Consider the following 21,633-nt stretch of genomic DNA (forward strand, 5'->3'; position numbering starts at 1 on the left):
TTATTAATTTTTAGTAGAGAAAAATGTTAGGTGCTAAAAAACTATTAGCGCACCGGAAAATTGGGGCTAGCATTCTCCGCTACTCTAGTATAAGAGCAACTGATAAAAATGTCCCCTACCAGAGCTCTATTCACAATAAAAATGAAGGAACATTGAAAGGGAAGATTCCAGATTTTGCTGATGTAGTTGTTATAGGTGGGGGGAGCGTGGGTTGTAGCACAGCTTATCATCTCGCAAAAGCAAATTTGGGAAAAGTTGTTTTACTGGAAAAAAGTAGGATCACTTCTGGCACAACTTGGCATACAGCAGGTAAATATTACATTTTTTTTATTCATTTGTGCTCGATTTAAAAAGGTCGACTTCACGACCTGAACATAGAGTAGCATCAGTTACTGAGAATTAGTCTTAAATTGCTTTGGCAATTTGTAATATTTCAGGATATAATTGCTCGATAATTAATCTGCTGATTAAGTGCTTGCTCAGCAGGAGTTCATACCGTTTATAGCACCTTACTTAAGGGCACTACTGCATCGGAACATTGGGAATCAAACCCAAGACCTCACTAAGTGAAACCAAGTGTTTTACCTATTACTACACACTGCCGGGCCTTATATTATTCAATAAATTGCATTGTCTGACTGTTTAATTGGGTTTTATAAAGAAAATAGATAGGCCTATAAAACAAATTGTGCGAACTTTCAAAAACTGTTAAATTTTTTGTCAACTTTCATCACATTTTAATTTTTAGGAATTTTATGGAGTTATCGCAATACCGAAGCCGAGTCTTTGATGCATCTCCAAACTCGAGATCTGATCTCTCGGATCCTTCCAGAGGAGACGGGAGAGGATGCGGGATGGATCCGCACGGGAACAATCAACACTTTTAAGAGCAGGGAGCAGATGAAAGATGGCACTCAATCAAGCACGGTATTTATTTTATTTTTAAGTTTATCCTCGATTTTAAATTTTTTTAATTATTTATTGTAACTTGTGTTTTTTTATTCTGTTTTGAATTTTTAATCTTTTTTGTTACTTATACTAAGTAAAAATATTTTTTGGGGTACAAGCATGTTAACGGTATAACTACTGGCAGCATGGTGTAGCGGTAAAACACTTGGCTTTACTACATGAGATCATAGGTTCAATCCTCACTGCTCTCATGCTGGAGTGCCCTTGAGTAAGATGCCATAAAAGGTATAAGCTCCTGCTGAGCCAACAGCATAATTATGGGCAATTTTAACATATATTATCCAAAACTGTCAAAGAAAACTTAAAGCTGGGTCAGGGTAACTGATGTTACTCTATGTTAAGGTCATGATAGTGATCTTCCCACATCGAGGATAAATAAATAATAAAAAATAAAATATTGTTAAAATAATTCTTGTTAGTAACTTTTATGTAGTTTGCCAAAGCATTTGGAGTTGAAATCCAAACCCTATCACCAAAAGAAATCAACGAGATCCATCCTTTACTCAACACCAGTGACGTTTACGGAGCAGTTTATTCACCAGGGGATGGCACTATAGATCCAGCGACTTATTGTATGTCTTACATTAAAGCTGCAACTAAATATGGTGCGCAGGTTATTGAAGGTTGTGATGTCACTGATGTGGTTACCGCCGATGACTACCTGGGGCTAAAAAAGGTTGTCGCCGTGGAAACAGACATGGGTACAATCAAAACAAACAACGTGGTGAACTGCACCGGGGCTTGGGCCCCCTATATTGCCAAGGTAATTTCCCTAATGCAAAAAATAATTAATTTTAATAATAGAATAAATAATGTAAAAAAAAAATGAATAAAAATAAAAAAACTAATTTCATGGTTGAAAGCATAACATAGATATTAGTTTTTTACACATGGTTTTATGTTATATCTTAACAGGAACACACTAGGCCTATTCTTAATTTGTTTTTGTTATTATTTTAAATACAAATATAAGACTACGTTTTTAAATTTAAAACTTTTTGTATTTGAAACAGCCTATTGTAGTCAATAATATATTGTAACATATTGTTTTACAGTTCTTGTATTCTATTTTTATAGATCATACAATTATTGTTTTACCTTTTAAATTGTAATTTTTCATCTTTGTTGTTAGATGGTTGGTGTCAGATTACCACAACTCAACTACAAACATGCTTATGTTGTTACTAAAGGAATTAAAGGAATTTTAAATACACCAATGGTTAAAGACCATGGCACGGTTTATATTAAGCCACAAGGGGATGCTTTACAGTTTGGAGGGTATGAGATGAATCCTACTCCTATACTAGATGTAAGTTTTAAATTAACACAACTAAGATTTAACCAGCAGCATGATGTAGTGGTTAAAACACTCGGTTTTACTACATGAGGCCCTGGGTTTATTTCTCACTGCTCTCATGCTGTAGCGCCCTCGAATAAGGCGCTGTAAACGGTATGAACTCCTGCTGAGCCAGCACTTAATCATCAGTTTAATTATCAGGCAATTCTAATCTATAATATCCCAAACTGCCAAAGGAAACTCAAGACTAAATTGGAGTAACATATGTTACTTTATGTTTAGGTCATGTAATTGACCTTCGCACATTAAGGATAAAAAAAATGAAAAGAAACCTGACCCAGTTTCGAATTAATTTGCCAGTTTTAAGATATTATTGATTATATTGCACAATCAAAACAAAGAACTAGAAAAAATTAATTTTAAAATTTGTTTACTCAGCTCCCAAAAGATTTTTCATTTGGTTTGTATGACTTGGATTGGGATCAGTTTGATGGCCATATTGAAGCTGCTATCAACAGAATTCCTGCCATCAATGAAGTAGGAATAAGATCAACTGTCTGTGGACCAGGTAATTTTAGTAAAGTACTTTACAGATTAATTTTTAGCAATTATAATTAATAAAATTTACCGGCAGCGTGATGTAGTGGTAGGAACACTTGCTACACCACACATGAGGTTGTGGGTTCAATTCCTACTAATCTCATCCTGTAGCGCCATAAAAAAGGCACTATAAATGATATAAACTCCTGCTGAGCCAGCACTTAATAAGTAGCATAAGTAGTAGCAAAAATTGGGCAATTATAATCTATAATATTCCAAACTGCCAAAGACAACTCGAGACTGGGTTGTATTAACTGATGTTATTCTATGTTTTAGTTGCGCATTTTACTTTCTCACATTGAGAATAAAGATATATAAAAAAACTTAAAATAAAAAAAAAAAATAAATAAAAATACTCTGTAAACAGTTTACTGCAAATTAATTTTTTTATTTAGAATCATTCACCCATGATGGCCACCCCAGTATGGGGGAATCCCCAGAAGTTAGAGGTTTCTTCACAGGAAGTGCATTCAACAGTGGGGGCATGATGCTTGGGGGAGGAGCGGGGCGACAACTTGCCCACTGGGTGGAGCACGGGAGGCCGGAGTTTGATCTTTTTACCTGTGACATAAGGTCAAGAATTGTTTTCATTGTTTTTTTATATTTTTTTTTTTGATGTAGGAAAGTTGAATGCGCGACTTAAACATAGAGTAACAACTGTTACTTCGACCCAGTCTCGAGTTGCCTTTGGCAGTTTGGGATATTATATAGATTATAATTGTCCGGTAATTTTGCTGCTAGTTAGGTGCTGACTCAGCAGAAGTTCATATCCCTCATAGCGCCTTACCAAAGGGCGCTACAGCATGAGATCAGTGGGGATTGAACCCACGACCTCATGTGTGGTGTAGCAAGTGTTCTTACCACTACACTACGCTGCATTAAATCTTTAAATTTTTGTTTAATTAGGAGGTACCCCACAACTTTGGCTAACTCTAACAAATGGTTGACAGAAAAATGTCACGAAAAATTTGCAAAGCGTTACAGTTCAGTATTTGCTCATGATCAGAGTTATGGAGGTAGGAATCAGAGATTCAGTCCACTACATGAGGTAACAACTTTTTTTGCATATTTAATTATCCTCAATTTTACAAGAGGTAGAAACTTTTTTTTATGTGGAGAAATTGATTTTATGGCCTAAACATAGAGTAACATTTGTTACCCTGACCCAGTCTTTAGTTGTTTTCAGCAGTTTAAAATGTTTTTTTTTATATCTTTATCCTCAATGTGGGAAGGTTGACTTCACAACCCAAACATAGAGTAACAATTGTTACCCTGACCTAGTCTTGGGTTGCCTTTGGCAGTTTGGGATATTATTAATTATAATTGCTTGATAATTGAGCTGCCAATTGGTTTTTGCATGGCAGGAGTTTGTACTATTTAGATTTTTTGAGGTTGCTAATGGTGTTTCTTTGTTAATGTAAATAAGTTTTAACTATTTTTATTCTAACTTGCTTGAAAAAGTTCTTACTTCTGCAAAGCAAAAAAATTTACCCAAGTCAAATAATTTTAAAATTTTGTAATACTTTTATTATGTTAAATATCACCAGAAACATAGACAAAATGGTGCTGTTACTGGTGCGCGTTATGGTTTCGAAAGACCAGCTTACTACATAAAAGACCATCCCAACCCAGAAGAACTAGATGTACCAAGTTATGATTATTATGGTCAATATGGTTATGCTGCTCATAAAGAAAATAAATATGGAGACGTTATTTTAAAGGATTGTACTTACGACTTCCCTAAAGACAGTCACAAAATTGTAAGAAAGTTTTTTTATTTTTAAAGGGTACCATGTATTTAATTCGTTTTTTTTAGGCAAATTGGGTAAAATATGTCGATTACTTACTTTACAATCTTTAAACAAACTTTCTACTTTACAGTTTTTGCTAATTTTTTTTGCTAATTACTTCGCTAATTCTCTCTCGTACTTTATCGTGTTAGCTAATTCTTTCTTATACTTTATGGTCCTAGCTAATTCTCTCTAATACTTTATGGTCCTAGCTAATTCTCTCTCATACTTTATCGTGCTAGCTAATTCTCTTTTATACTTTACAGTCCTTGCTAATTCTCTCTCATACTTTACAGTCCTAGCTAATTCTCTCTCATACTTTATCGTGCTAGCTAATTCTCTCTCATACTTTACAGTCCTTGCTAATTCTCTCTCATACTTTATCGTGCTAGCTAATTCTCTCTCATGCTTTACAGTCCTTGCTAATTCTCTCTTGTACTTTACGGTCCTAGCTAATTCTCTCTCATACTTTATCGTGCTAGCTAATTCTCTCTCATACTTTACAGTCCTTGCTAATTCTCTCTCATACTTTATCGTGCTAGCTAATTCTCTCTCATGCTTTACAGTCCTTGCTAATTCTCTCTTGTACTTTACAGTCCTTGCTAATTCTCTCTCATACTTTATCGTGCTAGCTAATTCTCTCTCATACTTTACAGTCCTTGCTAATTCTCTCTCATACTTTATCGTGCTAGCTAATTCTCTCTTATACTTTACAGTCCTTGCTAATTCTCTCTCATACTTTACAGCCTTAGCTAATTCTCTCTCGTACTTTACAGTCCTTGCTAATTCTCTCTCATACTTTATCGTGCTAGCTAATTCTCTCTTGTACTTTACAGTCCTAGCTAATTCTCTCTCGTACTTTACAGTCCTAGCTAATTCTCTCTCATACTTTATCGTGCTAGCTAATTCTCTCTCCTACTTTACAGTCCTTGCTAATTCTCTCTCATACTTTAAGGTCCTTGCTAATTCTCTCTTATACTTCACAGTCCTCGCTAATTCTCTCTAATACTTTACGATCCTATCTAATTCTCTCTTGTACTTTACGATCCTATCTAATTCTCTCTTGTACTTTACAGTCCTAGCTAATTCTCTCTCATACTTTACAGTCTTAGCTAATTCTCTCTCATACTTTACAGTCTTAGCTAATTCTCTCTCATACTTTACAGTCTTAGCTAATTCTCTCTCATACTTTACAGTCTTAGCTAATTCTCTCTCATACTTTACAGTCCTTGCTAATTCTCTCTTATACTTTACGGTCCTAGCTAATTCTCTCTAATACTTTATTTTGCTAGCTAATTCTCTCTCATACTTTACAGTCCTTGCTAATTCTCTCTCATACTTTAAGGTCCTCGCTAATTCTCTCCCATACTTTAAGGTCTCATCTAATTTTCTTTCATACTTTACGGTCCTAGCTAAATCTCTCTCATACTTTATGGTCTTAACTAATTCTCTTCTATCCTCTACAAATATAGCTAATTTTTTGTCGTACTCTTGTAATTTTTTAATATTTTTATATTGTAACAGATCAAAAATGAATGTCTTACATGTCGTACAAACGTCGCATTATTTGATTCTTCTTTTATGAGCAAGTTTGTGATATCTGGCAAAGACGCTGACGTAGCAGTTAAAAAATTGCTGACTCGTGATATTGCAAAGTCAGAGAGGTTTACTTATTGTTTAATGTTGAATGAAAATGGTGGAATCGAGGCAGACGTGATTGCAAATAAAATGAAAGACGAAAATGGCGGTAAAAAAAATTTTTTTTTAGGGTTTATATTTTGATTTTTTTACATGCTTTTATAATTTAAATTTATATTTTTCTATAAATATATTTAATCTTTTTTATTTTTTAGACACCAGTTATTACATAACAGCAAGTTCATCATCTACTTTATATTTGACAAAACACATTAAGCATTTCATGGCTAAAAATAAATTGAATTGCAACCTTATGGATATAACTGATGGTTACTGTATACTAAGTGTACAAGGTTCCAAAAGGTAATTTTAATTAATTTACTTATATTTCTAATGTAAAAATGTCGACTTTACGACCTAAACATAGAGTAACATTTGTTACCATGACCCAGTCTCGAATTGACTTTGGCTGTTTGAAATATTTTTAATTATTTCTAAAAATTGTAGTGGTAAGAACACTTTGATGTTGTGGGTTTAATTCCCACTGCCTTCATGCTGCAGTGCCTTTTAGTAAGGCGCTATAAACGGTATGAACTCCTGCTGAGCCAGCACTTAATCAGCAACATAATTACCGGGCAATTGTAATCTATAATAATCCAAACTGCTAAAGGCAACTCGAGACTGGATTAGAGTAACTGACGTTACTCCATTTTTAGCTTGCGCATTTCACCTTTCCACATCGAGGATAAAAATATATACAAAGAAAAAATTATGATTTTATGATTTTAATTTAGTTTAGAAGTAATGAAGTCCTCAACAGATATGGTCGATTTAAAATACGGGGAATGGAAATACTTTGAAATTGCGGGGCACAAAGTTGTTATTACCAGGTAATAAATAAGTAAATAATTTTTTTTAACAAAAATGAAATGTTTGTTATTATTTTTAGGTTGTCATTTTTAGGTGAATTGGGATTTGAGATTAATTGCTCAAAGGAATATGTGAATGATGTTTATGATGTCATAATGGGTCATGTGACCAAACAGGGTGGTTGTATGGCAGGTTATAGAGCAATGGAGTCTATGAGCACAGAAACAGGTAAAAAAAAACAAAAAATTTTAAAAAAATTCGTAAAGTTTTTAATTTGAAATTATTATTATTAGGTTTTCACCACTGGGGGCACACTATCAGAAGCGACGACAACCCAGTTGAGTCGGGGTTATTAAAGTTTTGTGACCCAGATTTAAATTTTATCGGTAGTGAAGCTTTAAAGAAAATTAAATCAAAACCCCTGGACAAAAAATTGGCATTTTTTACCAGTGATTGGTAAGTTTTTTGTTTATTTATTTTATTATTTGTTTCAGTATAAAAAAACTTTTAAATGTTCTGACCCAGTTCTAAGTTTTCTTGACTATTTTTAAAAATTTCGAGCCTAATAATTTTGCTTTTAAATCACTCTGTGATTGGTGATTTACAGTAATTATTTTTTCACATTTATTTTTTTCTTGATGCAAAAAGTTTTTATTGTTTATGGCACTTTACTCAAAAACATTACAGCATTGGAGCAGAAGGGATAAAACTCATGACCTCAAGTAGTGTAGCCAAGTGTTTTGACCACTACACCACACTGCCTATTCATGTATTATTTAAACACTGTGCTGGTGCTGTAAAATAGAAAAAAAATTAATAATTGTATTTTTTTAATGAATACATTTTGTTTTAGTGATGTGCCATTGTATGGAAAAGAAGTGATTTGGAGAGATGATAAAATAGTCGGTTATTTAAGGAATGCTGATTATGGTCATGCGTTAGGCTGTAACATTGGTTATGGGTTAGTTGTGTTATCATAATTTATAATGCTTACATAGTGTTTAGAACACCTGGCTTTACTACATGAGGTCCAAGGTTTCATTTGCACTGCTCTCATGCTGTAGGACCCTTGAGTAAGGCATTAAAATCGGCTTAAACTTCTGCTTAGCCAAAATTAATCAGCAGTTTAATTATCGGGCAATTATAATCTATAATATTTCAAATTGCTAAAGGCAACTTAAGACTGGGTCAGGGTAACAAATGTTACTCTATGTTTAGGCTTTAAAATTTCCCACATTGAGAATAAATAAATATTAAAGTGTTATGTTACAGAGTTTTGCAATTTTGTAAGTTATGTATATAACATGTTGGCTTCCCTTTTCTTTTTTTTTAATTAATTTTAATTTTTTTTTAAAAAGTGGTATAACTTAAAAAGTAAGTAAAATTATTTAAAGTTAAAACCATTTTTGTGTTCAGTGACACCAACTTTATCATTTTTTGAGTATAAAAATATCGCTAATATATCAGTTTAAATAATATTTTGTTTCAGATATGTTAAGAATCCTGGTGTAACAGATAATTGGATTCTGGAAGGCAAATATGAAATAGAAAGAATGAACGAAAGATACCCTGCTACTGTTTATATTAACAGCCCATTTGATCCTAAGTTTAAACGCAGAAATGGAAATTATTCTAAAGACGAACAAAATCGTTTGGAAAAATTGATGGATTAATTTCTGACTTTGACTTACTTTGACGTTAAGAATAAATTAAATTAAAATAGATAAGGTATAAACTGTAATAAATAACCTATTTAAACTTAAAATTTAATATTTTGTTAAATATGTTCTATTTTCTTAATGCATCAAGATTTCGTTATTGCTATAACTAATACTGTCTTTTATTTTTAAGCCTCAAATTTTTTTAAGTTGCAAATTAACTTTTGTGTAGTGGTAGTAAGTAATATTGTAATTTTTTTTAATATCTTTGCAATAGTTTAGTAAATGTCTTACTTTATAATTTCATATTTAATTAATGTTCATTATGTTATATTTGCAATTAGTGTTAAAATTTAATTATATGCAAAATATTTTTATTCAAAGGTGTATTTTTAATTCCTAATTACCATGTTTATCATTTAATTTGTATTTCTTTTGAACAGATATTTGTAAAAATAATTTTGTTAAATAATATTGGATTAAATGAAAATAGAAGGATAGGATTTAAAAGGTTTACAAAGGTAAGATTGTGTTATTTTTAGTATAGCTATTGGAATAACAATGACCCTTACAGTAGTTTTAGGTAAGAATATATACATTTATTTATCCTTGATGTGGTAGGTTGCCTTTACAGGTTGCCTTTACAGCCTAAATATAAAGTAACATCAGTTACCCCAACCCAGTCCTAAGTTGATTTTGGCAGGTTGAAAAACTTTTTGTTATAACTAAACTGCTGGAATTGTGTACAAAGTGGGGATCGAACCTAGAACCTAATATTACAGCTACTAAAAGCAACAAAAGGATTTTTAGTAAACATTTTTAATGAAAAATCTGTCATGATTTAAAAATGCTTATGCAGCAGTTGCACAAGAATTTAATTCTTTTTAAGGCAAATTGCAAGTTTAATAATCACAGATTGGCTAATTTAAAACATTTCAGGAAGTAATTACATCTGTCTTCTGATTTAATTACTTGTTCAGTTTGCAGTTTTTTGCATTTTTAAACAGATTTTTTCGAATTGTTTTTTAAATAACTGAATGATCATCTATAAAACAGTCAATTTAGTTGGTTTTTGTCAAATTAAAAAATTTTACAACATTTAGAAACAGAAAATGGTTTAATCTGTTATATAAAGTTGTATTTTTAAAAAATATTATAAAAAAATTTAATTGATTTTTATGTTAGCAAAAATGTTGAAATTAATAACTTTGTTGTTAGTTTTGTTTATTTCTTGTTGTTTGTCTCAGGATATTATCGAGAAAACAATTAACCACATAAACGAAACAGATTTTGATGACTTCAATATACCGCCTAATGTTGATTGGCAAGGAGGATCAGCAGATGTAAGCAGAGTCTAACCTAATAATATTAATAATTATATTTTATATATATTTATCTATTCTCAAAAGGGGCGATTTTATGACCTAAATCTGCAGCGTGGTGTAGTGGTAAAAACACTTGCTACACCACACAAGAGGTTGTGGGTTCAATCCTCACTGATCTTATGCTGTAGCGCCATTGAGTAAGGCGCTATAAATGGTATGAACTCCTGCTGAGCCAGGAAAGTAACATTTGTTACCCTGACTTAGTCCGAGTTGCCTTTGGCAGTTTGGGATATTATAGATTATAATTGCTCGATAATTAGGCTGCTGTTAAAGAATTGATTTAACAAGAGTTCGTATTGTTTAATGCACCTTACATGCGGGCACTGCAGCATGAGAGCAGTGGGGATTAAACCCAGGACCTTATGTGTTCACTAAATATATCAAAATACTTAAAAAGTGTACTTTATTCTATTTTTTGTGACTTGACAATTTTTATTTGAACCATAGAAAGCATAATATGTGTGTTGTTGTAACATTCTTATTTCTTGATAGATTTTGTTATTTTTAATAATTTGTTCAATATAAAAATAAATTTTTGATTTTAGGACACAACAGTAAAGACTGAGATTTTTGAAGATTGTCCTTCCATCCATGCTTTTATCCAAGGTCCTCCAGGAAGAGACGGACTCCCTGGGGTCCCTGGAGAAAGAGGAGCACCAGGAGCGCCAGGAAGAAGTTTTGATAAGAATTCAGGGGTAGGAAAAATTACCGGCATTGTAAAAGACTCAATACAAGTTGTAGTAAAAGGCTCTAAACGTCACTACTTGGGGTTCTAAGTTTGATACTTGCTGCTTTAATGTAATTTTAAATCGGCTTAAGGTATAGATACTAGTGATGCGCCGATTAAAATGGTAAATTAATTTCGGTCACAAATAAACCAGCACTTCACATGCCTTAACCACATAGATTTCTATAAACTTTTTGAGGATATTGTAACGTCATAATTCAAATGGTGTTACGTATACTTTTATTTGTTAATTCAACGCAAAATTATTTACAGCGCATTCTTTCCGCGCAAGTAAAAGTTCCCTCTGTTTTGGTAAATTATACTAAATATTATGAAGTTACTGATTTTTCGGTTACGTATGATTTCGATCATAAAAAATGACAATCACCACATAACTAATAGATACCACATCAAAGCAGTAAGAATTAAACTCAGAACCTCAATGAGCAATGACAATGTTGGCATTTTTGGATCGGACATAACGAAATAAAAAAAAGTTTTTTTTTTGGATGAGTCAATGCTAACAAGATTGTAACTAAGTCTAACTGATTTATTTTTTGTTTTAAGGGCAGCCCAAAGGCTTCAAGGGTTAAGCAATGTGCTTGGGACAGCTACAATTATGCCCCAAACTTTGGAAGAGTACAACACTGCTCTATAATAAAGGTTTGTTGTCTAAATCTTAAAATATACTAAATCTTGAAAAGCAACTTTAGACTGGGTCAGAGTAAATGTTTATGGTTGTGCAATCAACCATCCCACATCGAGGATAATGATATATACAAAAAAATATATATATATATTTGCCCACTAGCAATAGGTTTTAAAATATTTCATATGTTTAGATGTATAGTTCATCAATGTTAAGAGTTGAATGGCACGGTTCAACCAGAGTTAAATGTAAAAACAACACAGAATGCTGCAACAGATGGTAAGATCAATTTTATTACATATTTATATTTATTTCTGCAGATGTGGGAAGGTCAACTTAACGACCTAAACATAGAGCAACATCTGTTAGTCTGACCTAGTCTCGAGTTTTTTTGTATAGGTTATAATTGCTTGATAATAAAGCTGCTAAATGAGTTAAGTAAACATTGATGCAATACAAAAAAATGACAAAAATAAAACGCCTGTATATGCCAAAATTGTTAAATATTTACATAAGATATTACTTTATAACATGGTATAGACCACTTAACAAATTTTAGTTAAATTATCAGTCGTTAAATTTGATTGTAAATTTTTTTTTACTTGTTTTTTTAGGTATTTTACTTTTGATGGTGCAGAATGTAGAAATCCTCAAACGATTGATGGACTTGTTTACCTCAACTCTGGTTCACAAGAAATAAACATACACAGAACTATGAGCGGTAAGTTAATATTAGTCTTTTATTTAAAGTTATTTTTGTGGAAAAAAAAGGCTGTTTAATAAAAATAGTTTAACAAAGTGTTAACTAGGGTGTGTATTAGTATGATGTTATTTTAACTTCATGGTAAAATTTAGGGGATTTTATCGACTCCTAATTTTTCTGTCCATAATTTAATTTTTATTTTATTTTTTGGCGAATTTGTTGTGGTTTTTTAGTTTTGTTTGTTTGTTTGTCCATTTTTTAAGGGTTTTTAACTATCTTAAACTATTGCAGATTTATAAAAATTTTGTTGTGAAATTAATTTGTTTTTTATGTGTTTGTAAAATAGTTAAAAAGTTGAAGTTTTTGTGTTTTAAATTTAAAATTCAAATTCTTCCTCCAAGAAGCTGTAAGAGTATTTTAAAACAAAAAAACTTTTTTTTAAACACTAAAGAATCAATCACTTAAAAAATTCAATTTAAAAGTCTAAAAAGTTAAACCAAAATTTTAAACCAATATTGTGAACCAATTTTTTCTTAAATTTATTTTTAACCACTTTTTAGTGGTTGGTATTTGCGACCATTTAAGTGCTGGTTTTCATGAAATTGAGTTTTGGGTTGGTCATTGCCATGGCAACTATGTCAGAGGTCAAACAAGGACAGGCTGGAATTCGTCTTCCAGAATTATTTTGACCGAACTTTAAAAAATCAAAATTAAAATTTTTTTTCGAAAACTAACCCAAAATATCAAAAATTTGTCACTATCATAAACAATTAATTAATTTTTAATATTAGATCTTTTTAAAATAACAATCAATACTAATTAATTTTCATTAGTTGTTGGCAAAACTTTAATTTTTCATTAACAAATTTTTTTTAATCATTTTTCCATTAACACAAATTAAAAAGTATAAAAATCAAAAAAAAAATTAATTCAAAAAAGCAAGAATGAATAAATAACTTAATTTAACATCAATTTTTTTACCAATTAATAATTAAATTTTAACTAACTAAAACCTGTAATATTTTAAAATTAATATTGTAAATATTCTCAAAATTTTTCCTAAATTTATCAAATCATTTTATTTACAAATATTAAATAAATAACACAAATAACAGTTTTAACAACAATTAATAAATTGATTAATAATAGCATAGATGTAATATTTTACAATATAAATGATGAATATTTTTAATTTTAAATAGATTTTGACATTTTTTGTAATAAGTTCATTCTAATAAAAGCGTTTTAAAATAATAAGTAATATTATTTTTAAAACACTAGGTAGTTATAGTTGTATCACTTAATAATTAATAATTTAAAAATTTAGCAAAATAACAAAATTTACAATGAAATATAATAATTACACAGTATACATTATAGTGAAGCAACAATAAAATAATACAAATTAAACAAGTTGTATAGGATAGAATTTATATTCACATATTGTTTCATAATTGATATATTCTGTCTTAAAAAGTAATTCATGTTTTAGAAAAGTAAAATTTAAAAAAAATACCCCATATTTTTTTTACTTTACATCACATAAAATATATTAGCGTAAATTGTTTCAAATCAATATATATTTACTCATAAGTATGTTTTAAAACAAAAAATATAAAGAAAGCCCTTGTCCAATCTAAGAAAAAACAAATTAATCATAAAATTTAAAGTTATTTCACATATTTTTATAACTTTCTGATTAACAGAGAATAATATTTACAAATATTTACAACATTGCACTTGGAGGACCCTTGAGTTAAAATTAAGTAATTTACAAGTTGATTATTCTTGAATAAATAGGTTTAAGTGCATGGTGGTGTAAAAGTGTTTAATAATTTTTTTAATATTTACATTTATTTAATCTGATGACTTCGCAGCGTTAGTTCAATTTAAAAACAAAATTTGACCCAAAAATTTTTAATGTATAAGTGATTTTAGAAACAATATTAACAAATTTAGATACAATAATATATTAATATGATAATTAAAAAATACAAATGATAACTTGGTTTACATATACATAAAAACTTAGGTATTTACATTAATTTACAGTAAAAAAAATGTTTTTAAATTTAAAAAAAAAATTAATTTTTTTATCCCTGATTTTCCCAAAACGTTTTTTGTAATTTCTGTAAAATCGAATCTTAAACTTAATTAAGTTTGTAAAAACAAAAAAGAAAATCCTTTTTTAAAATAAAGAAAAAAATAAAAAATTTTAAAATTTATTGGAAACCCAAAATTTTTTTAAAAATATTTGGAAACTCTGATTTTTTCCAAAAATTATTTGGAAACTCTGATTTTTTTAATTGTTTGGAAACCCTATTCTTCTTCCTCTTCAATAATAATCTCATCGTCGCTGTTTGGTTCGTAATCGACAGGGTTTCCATCAGCATCAACATAATTTCCATCTTCATCCACGTAGATCACTTCTTCTTCATCTTCCTCCTCGGAGACGTAGATGATCTCGTTTCCATCCGAGTCAAATTCACCTTCGACTTCGTTGCCATCGGAGTCGACGTAAACATAAACAACCTAGAAAAATAAAAATTTTGAGAAAAATTTTATTTAGTTTTCTCCTGTTATAAAATTTTAATGATTTATGGTATAGTGGTCAAAACGCTTTACTACATAAGGTCCCGAGTTTGTTCCCCACTGCTTCTATGCTGTAGAGCCCTTGAAAAAGGCGACTTAAAGGGTTTAAACTCCTGCTGAGCCAATACTTAATTAGCAGTTTAAACCAACTTTAGACTGGGTCGGGGTAAAATATGTGGCTCTATGTTTAGGTCGTTAAGTTGACTTTCTTACACCAAGATAAATAAATATTAAAAAAAAGTTATTTTTATTTCAAAAAATTTTTTTTTCACCAACCTCTTCATCTTCACTTCCCTCTTCTTCTTCGTCTTCCTCCTCATCCTCAGTGACGTAAATGATCTCATTTCCATCCGAGTCGTACTCCACAACATTTCCATCTTCATCCACGTAGACAATCTCTTCATCACTGTCTCCCGTGAATTCCGAGTCATCCGTGTAAATTGCTTCTTCATTTTTATCAGCAGGAGGTGAAAGAAGTTCTTGGTGTTTTTCTGTCATTGTTTTTGTTTCTTGCTGTTTTTGTTGTTGTTGTGCTGAGTGGTGTTCTTGTATTTGTTTAGTTGTTTGGTTTTCTTGCTGTTTTTGTTGTGATGTAGCAGAATTTTTTTTCTGTTGTTTTTCTGTTGTTGTTAAAAGTTCCTGCTGTTTTTGTCTGGTTGAGGCTAAGTTTTCTTCTTGTAGGCTTTTTTGCTGTTTTTCTGGTTGTTCTTGTTTTGTAAGTGGTGTATATGGTTCATGTTTTTCTGGTGTTTCTATGGTTTCTTTATCATTTAAGGACTTTTCTTTTTGTTGCTGTTGTGATTTTGATTTTTCCTGTTGCTTCACTGTTGTGGTTGTTGCTAAGTGTCCTTGTTCTTTTTCTATTTGTTGTTTTTTTGTTGCTGTAACAGATTTAGTTTCTTGTTCTTCTAGTTGTAAGTTTGATAATTTTTGTTGTTTTTCTTGTGCTTGGGTCACAACCTCTTGATGTTTTTGTGTTTCCATTTCCAAGTTTGCAATTTTTTTTTGGTTTTGTTTCTGTTTTTCTCTTGTAGCTATATATTTTTCTTCTTGTTTTGATTTTTCAGTTGTATAAGCACCTTCTTTATCCATAAAGGCTGGAGGTCTTTCCTGAATTTGCTGTGTCTGTTTTAATGTTTTTGTTGCTTTTTCTTTTTTTTCTTCCATCGTATTTAGTTTGTTTTTACAAATTTCATCGTTCTCTGCTTGTATTTCTGATTTTTCACACAAAGTATAAACTTCAGGATGATATTCAACAACTTCCGATCGATCGATTATGCTTTCATCTGAGAAGATTCTGCTATATTGTCGTTTTGTTGTAACCTCTTTATCCTCGTTGTCATCATTGAAATAGTACTCTTCCTCTTCCTTACTATCTTCGCTCGTGTTTTCGCCAGATGAGTCTGTTGACGAGTTTGATCTCTCTCTGGTTAGGGATCTGATGGAGTGAACCTCGGATGCGGGGATTTTTTTGCTGTTTCGATCTTTTTTTCGTAGTGAAGATTGTTGTTGTATGGTTTCGATAATTTTTTCTTTGTTTTTGTCCAGATTTATGTTTTTTTCTTGTTTGTGTAATTCTTCTTCTTCAGTTAATAATGGTTCTTTTATTGGTTCCGTTTCGGTTTTAAGTGGTTTTTGTTCTTGATCTTGTTTGTCCAAGTCTTCCCTTTCAGTCAATGATAATACTGGTTCTTCAATTGCTTCTGTTGTGATTTTGACTGGTTCTTGAAATTGGATGGTGTTTTCTGGTTCTTTAATTTTTTCTAATGGTGTTGCAGCTGATTCCATCTCTGGTGCAGTTTTTCTGGTGTTTTCTAGCTGCTGGTTCTCTATTTGTTGGTTGTTTTGATAAACTGGTTCAGTTTTAAATGTTTGACTTGCTACTGGTATATTTTCCTGAATTTGGTTGTCTGGTGTTTTTTCTTCATGGTGTGCTGGTTTTTTGGTAATGGATTTTTCGTCATTAGTTTTCTTTAATGGTGTTTCAATGTCATTTTTGTTTTTTATTGGTGTTGTGTTAACCTCTAAATCTGGTGTTGTTTGACCTGTTATGTTAAGATCTGGTTGTTTTGGTGTTGGTGTTTTGCTTTCATGTTCTAATACTGGTATATCGCTATGGTCACCAAGGCAAATAGGTTTAACAGATGGTGTTTTTTTAGGTTCATGGTTATAAGATTGGTCCAAGTCAGTTGTTTCTGGTTCTTTTACAGATCTAGGTGCTGATATTGGTTTATTTATTAACTGTTTTTCCGGTGATTTGGTTGTGGTCTTCAATAAACTTTGTGATCTGGCTTTAGGAGTTGGTGTTTTTGTCACTGGAGATTGGTGTACAATTTTCTCTGTTGTTACCATTTGGGGGTGGTCTTTTTCTAGTGTGTGGTCATTTTCTTGTCTGTAGTCTTTTTCTGGTATATGGTCTTTTTTTGGTGTGTGGTTTTCTTCTGGTGCATGGTCTTTTTCTTGTGTATGGTCTTTTTCTTGTGTATGGTCTTTTTCTGGTGTATAGTCTTTTTTTGGTGTGTGGTTTTCTTCTGGTGCATGGTCTTTTTCTTGTGTATGGTCTTTTTCTGGTGTATAGTCTTTTTTTAGAGTGTGGTCTTTTTTTGGTGTATGGTCTTTTTTTAGTGTGTGGTCTTTTTCTTGTGTATGGTTTTTTTCTTGCGTATGGTCTTTTTCTGGTGTATAGTCTTTTTCTTGTGTATGGTCCTTTTCTGGTGTATAGTCTTTTTCTGTTGTGTGATCTTTTTCTGGTGTATGGTCTTTTGGCGTGGTAGTGTCAAAATATTGGTCATTATCTGTGTTTATTTTTTTGTCTTGTGTTGTTGTTACCTCGTCTGCTCCGGTTTCAACAGTGTACCCTTTAGCTGGTAGAGGTAATGGTTTCTTCACAATCTCATTTTCAGCCTGTTGGAGCCGCGTTTTTTTCAACTCTTCAGCTTCTACATCTTTCTCAGTCGTCGATGCATCCAACTGATACATTCTTTGCCTTACAGGAGCGTTGTGGCGCGCAGATTTACGAACAACGCGAATCGATTTACGTTTAGGCGGCGCTTCGTCGTTGTTGGCCGCCATTTTGTTGAATGTGTCAATGTATTTCTCTCGTAATCCAGAACGATCTGTAACTTCGCGCGATGGTTGCTCATTCGAAGGTTTACCATCACTCTGTTCTTCACCTGTTTGTAAGGCTTTTATACGCTGTGCTAAAGGTACACTGTGCCTCGCTGACGCCCGTACTACGCGTTTTATTGAGCGTTTTCGGTTGTCGTTAGTTTGTAGGCGCTGAATTCGCGAAACTCTTAGTCTGCCGCGTCTCTTTAGAAAGTCGTCTGTTGCGTCAGTAGCGTCCTCTTGTGGTGAATTATCTTCAGGAGGTCCTATTAGAATATTACGGGTTAAATACGTCAGAAGTTAGTTTTGTTATGCTTTAATGCATGGGCTATAAGCTAGTTAAGCTTACCTTGATCTTGGCCCGGTAGAGCTAATTGATTAAACTTCTTTACTCTTCTTGACATACGAATTTTTCTGGGTTTTGATTCTACGCTTTGATCTTTCTTGTCTTGGTCCTCATTGACGTCATGGGGTTTCGTGATGGCGTCATCGTTTTGAGCAGCTAGGAAGGCTCTTCTACGAGTCGAGATACTTTTTCGGATAATTTTTTGTTGGGTCGGCTTTTCATCAGAATTTAAATCTAAAAAAATTTTAAATTTTAAAATTGATTCTTTTACAGCAATTAAAAATTTTAAAGGAATTTTAAAGGCATTTATTATCACATTAATGTATTGAAAATAAGAATTAATGATTTAAACTAATGATTTTGTCAACTTGTAAACCCATGCGTTATATAACACTATACTGATGATGTTTTATACATGGTTTATTGTATTTTATGACGTAGTAATGTCGTGACAGTTTATTCAACTTTTAAATCTATTGTCCTGCTTTAATTTAATTTTTTTTACAATAAACCATATAATAGTTCAATGGAAAATGAAAAAAAAAAATTTTTATATAGTTCCAAACACGTCATAGTTAAAAAAAAATTTGAATGATTTTGTATTGCTTTAAGAATTGTAGTATTTTGGCTTATGGGTTTATAGTATTGTTTAATAAGGTTGAATTTCCATAAATAATAAACACTAATTTTTTTCTTGCTGCATAAAGTCATTTTAAAGTGTTATGTTACAGAGTTTTGCAATTTTGCAAGTTATGTATATAGCATGTTAGTATGGTTGACAATAAATCATAAAATGGCTTGGGAACCTTTGAAAAATGTCTGTGGTACTTACAAAATTTTAAAAAATACTGGAAAATGATTAACATAAAAAACCAGGTTACCATATTTTTTTTGTGTGACGTAGAAAGTACCAAGTAGCGTAGTGAATGTATACAAGTTAGTAATTTTTACGTCAACACAAACAGGGCTTTCCTTTTCTTTTTTTTATTTAATTTAAATTTTTTTTTAAAGTTGTATAATTAAAAAAGTAGGTAAAATTATTTAAAGTTAAAATCATTTTTGTGTTCAGTGACACCAACTTTATTAATTTTTGAGTATAAAAATATTGCTAATATATGACTTTGACAAAGTAACTAAAATTATAAATATCTAGTGATTTAGAAAAAAACTTTATGTAATTTAAAAAGCTGTTCTAACTTTGAAAATAAAATTGTGCTAGTCTAAATAACCTGTTATTTCTGTGATAATGTTTGTGTCTATAAGGCATTAATTGTTTTATATATTTAACTATTAAGGTTTAATTTAACTTTTACCTTGTATCGATTCTTGATTATCTTTTTCCGGTCTTTTACGTTCGCTTGCTTTTATTCGTTTCGACATTTTAATTTTTCTTGCAATTCCCGTCACTTCGTCTTGGGCAGATTGTTTGTCATTGTTACCATGCGAATTTTTATCATCATTCTGCGTGTTTTCATGGTCGTTTGGGTCGTTCATATTTTTTTGATGCGCCGTGTAAGGCTTTTGGAAATTTTGATCCGCCTGGTAAGCTCGTCTGCGAGACGAAATTTTTTTTCGGACCAGTTTTTGGTCACTTGGATTTTCTGTGTTTTCCGTAGTATCTAATTGGATTATTTGTAAAAATTTGGTTTTTATTTGTAAACTAAAATTCAAGTTATGTTTAGTTTTTGTTTACCCTCTTTTGCGTAACTGTCAAATGTTTTTCGAAGTTCTTTTCTCGGGCTATCTTCAGGGTTTTGTTTTTTAACCGATTTTCGGACCCGGATCGAAATTTTCCTCCCGGCAGTGGGCGCACCACCGTCCACGTTTAATAACTTAATACGGTCTTTGATCGGAACGGCATGTCTAGCAGAAGCTCTATTTCTCGTCTAAAAAATAAAATATTTAGCGTATAGTTAGTCTATTAGGGATTTAAATAAACAAAGCGTAATTTAACACGCCGGGTCTTGGGTTCGATGCCCACGCATGGCTTTAGTTTCAAATTGCGAATTGCTTTTCAGGATTGTCCGTAGTTGATATTATTAGCACATTTCTTTAAAAACGATATAAAAATAAGAATAGTGGGGATCGAACCCAGGACCTTTAGATAGTAAATACTACATTGCCAGTTAAAAACTAGTTAAATTATTTTTAAAGCGCTTTTTATTAGAAATCCATATCTTTGTTTTTAAAATATGTACCACAAATGTTAACTCATATGCATTAAAAACACTAATTATTGTTACTTATATGCCCTTACTATTGCAGTGACCTCCAAATTACTACTTGGCAGATTTTTAAGTTTTATTCTTCTTGAATATTTTCTTGCTTTGGCCAGCGAGTTAACATTATATTCCTTATCTAAAACAAAAGTTTATATATATATAAAGGTTGTTTATTGTAAAGTTAGAATTTAAATAAATTATGAAAGTTAAATATGAAAGTTGTATTATAGATTTATTAGCATTTTAAATATAAATGTTTCATAAGCTAATATTTATTTAACCAACATTTAAAATAGATTTATTTAGGACTACCTAATTTAGAGTTGGTATAGGTAATAAATATATCACGTGACCTACCGTTTAGGTCTTCCATTATTACGTAATATATCAAAACGACAAATTAAAATTACATTTTTTTTAAATTTTTTTTCTAAATTTAAAAAATTTGTGTTTTAAAAAAAGGCATATATATAATATAAACGCCCGTTAATTTATAGCTTTTCAAATTTAGTATTTTCTATTTTTAATTTTTCTGTACTTTTTATTATATTTACATTGGTTTAAATCATTAAATCTAAATTAAGTTACTACTAAAAGTAACGACTTTCTGTTAGGCTAACTTTGCCACTCGTAAATTAATAAATAACATAGGTTATACATGTTATATATGTAGTTCTTATAGGATATTCAACCACCCACGCTTTGTAATAACACAATTTCCTATTGTTGTATTATGGTTAAGTAGGAAAATATGGAAATCTAAGCTTTTGTACACTAAATTTTTGCTTAAACTAGCTAGTTTTTCTTATAGATTTCGATCTAATTTTAGGTCTGTTTTTATTAATTTTGGTATAGCAGTTTGTTATCTATTTATTATTTTAAAATTGCTAATTTTTACCCGTTATACTTTATAACGTTGCGAAAATCTATTAGGCATTTCCTGGTATGCCTCTGACTCACTTGTATTATCATATCATGAAAAAGGAAGTTCTTTTTTTTAAAGTTTGGATCATTTTCTTTATAAAGTAAAGTCCTAGCTTATTGTTCATATTTTAGTTTTCTGTATGCCTTAATATTTA

General features: G+C 31.1%; 3 protein-coding genes across 4 annotated transcripts; 2 read left to right on the plus strand and 1 right to left on the minus strand.

The window, feature by feature from the left end:
• Nucleotides 1–181: 181 nt before the first annotated feature.
• On the plus strand, nucleotides 182–8,837 carry LOC145753535 (sarcosine dehydrogenase, mitochondrial-like). Its single transcript, XM_082569940.1, has 15 exons — nucleotides 182–309; nucleotides 749–927; nucleotides 1,403–1,732; nucleotides 2,102–2,278; nucleotides 2,705–2,834; nucleotides 3,262–3,439; nucleotides 3,773–3,914; nucleotides 4,414–4,626; nucleotides 6,181–6,403; nucleotides 6,510–6,657; nucleotides 7,089–7,184; nucleotides 7,244–7,392; nucleotides 7,458–7,620; nucleotides 8,018–8,125; nucleotides 8,654–8,837. The coding sequence occupies exons 2-15, from the start codon at nucleotides 790–792 to the stop codon at nucleotides 8,835–8,837; spliced, it is 2,379 nt and encodes a 792-aa protein (XP_082426066.1). The 5' UTR covers nucleotides 182–309; nucleotides 749–789.
• A 1,088-nt stretch (nucleotides 8,838–9,925) lies between these two features.
• On the plus strand, nucleotides 9,926–13,518 carry LOC145752477 (collagen triple helix repeat-containing protein 1-like). The gene is made up of 6 exons (XM_082568774.1): nucleotides 9,926–10,165; nucleotides 10,753–10,902; nucleotides 11,502–11,597; nucleotides 11,777–11,862; nucleotides 12,198–12,304; nucleotides 12,847–13,518. Exons 1-6 carry the CDS (start codon nucleotides 10,001–10,003, stop codon nucleotides 12,984–12,986), a joined length of 744 nt encoding a protein of 247 aa, XP_082424900.1. The 5' UTR covers nucleotides 9,926–10,000; the 3' UTR covers nucleotides 12,987–13,518.
• Nucleotides 13,519–13,688: 170 nt separating this feature from the next.
• On the minus strand, nucleotides 13,689–20,984 carry LOC145752476 (uncharacterized). 2 transcript variants are annotated; one of them, XM_082568772.1, is made up of 7 exons: nucleotides 20,912–20,984; nucleotides 20,590–20,690; nucleotides 20,026–20,218; nucleotides 19,646–19,951; nucleotides 18,336–18,566; nucleotides 15,155–18,252; nucleotides 13,689–14,818 (listed from the first exon to the last, which is right to left on the minus strand). In XM_082568772.1, the coding sequence occupies exons 1-7, from the start codon at nucleotides 20,925–20,927 to the stop codon at nucleotides 14,606–14,608; spliced, it is 4,158 nt and encodes a 1,385-aa protein (XP_082424898.1). In that variant the 5' UTR covers nucleotides 20,928–20,984; the 3' UTR covers nucleotides 13,689–14,605. The 2 variants fall into 2 exon arrangements, with proteins under 2 accessions (XP_082424898.1, XP_082424897.1); XM_082568771.1 differs by having other exon boundaries at nucleotides 20,867–20,982.
• Nucleotides 20,985–21,633: the final 649 nt, after the last annotated feature.

This window comes from Corella eumyota, chromosome 5, assembly GCF_963082875.1.
Source record: "Corella eumyota chromosome 5, kaCorEumy4.1, whole genome shotgun sequence".
Classification (NCBI taxonomy): domain Eukaryota; kingdom Metazoa; phylum Chordata; class Ascidiacea; order Phlebobranchia; family Corellidae; genus Corella; species Corella eumyota.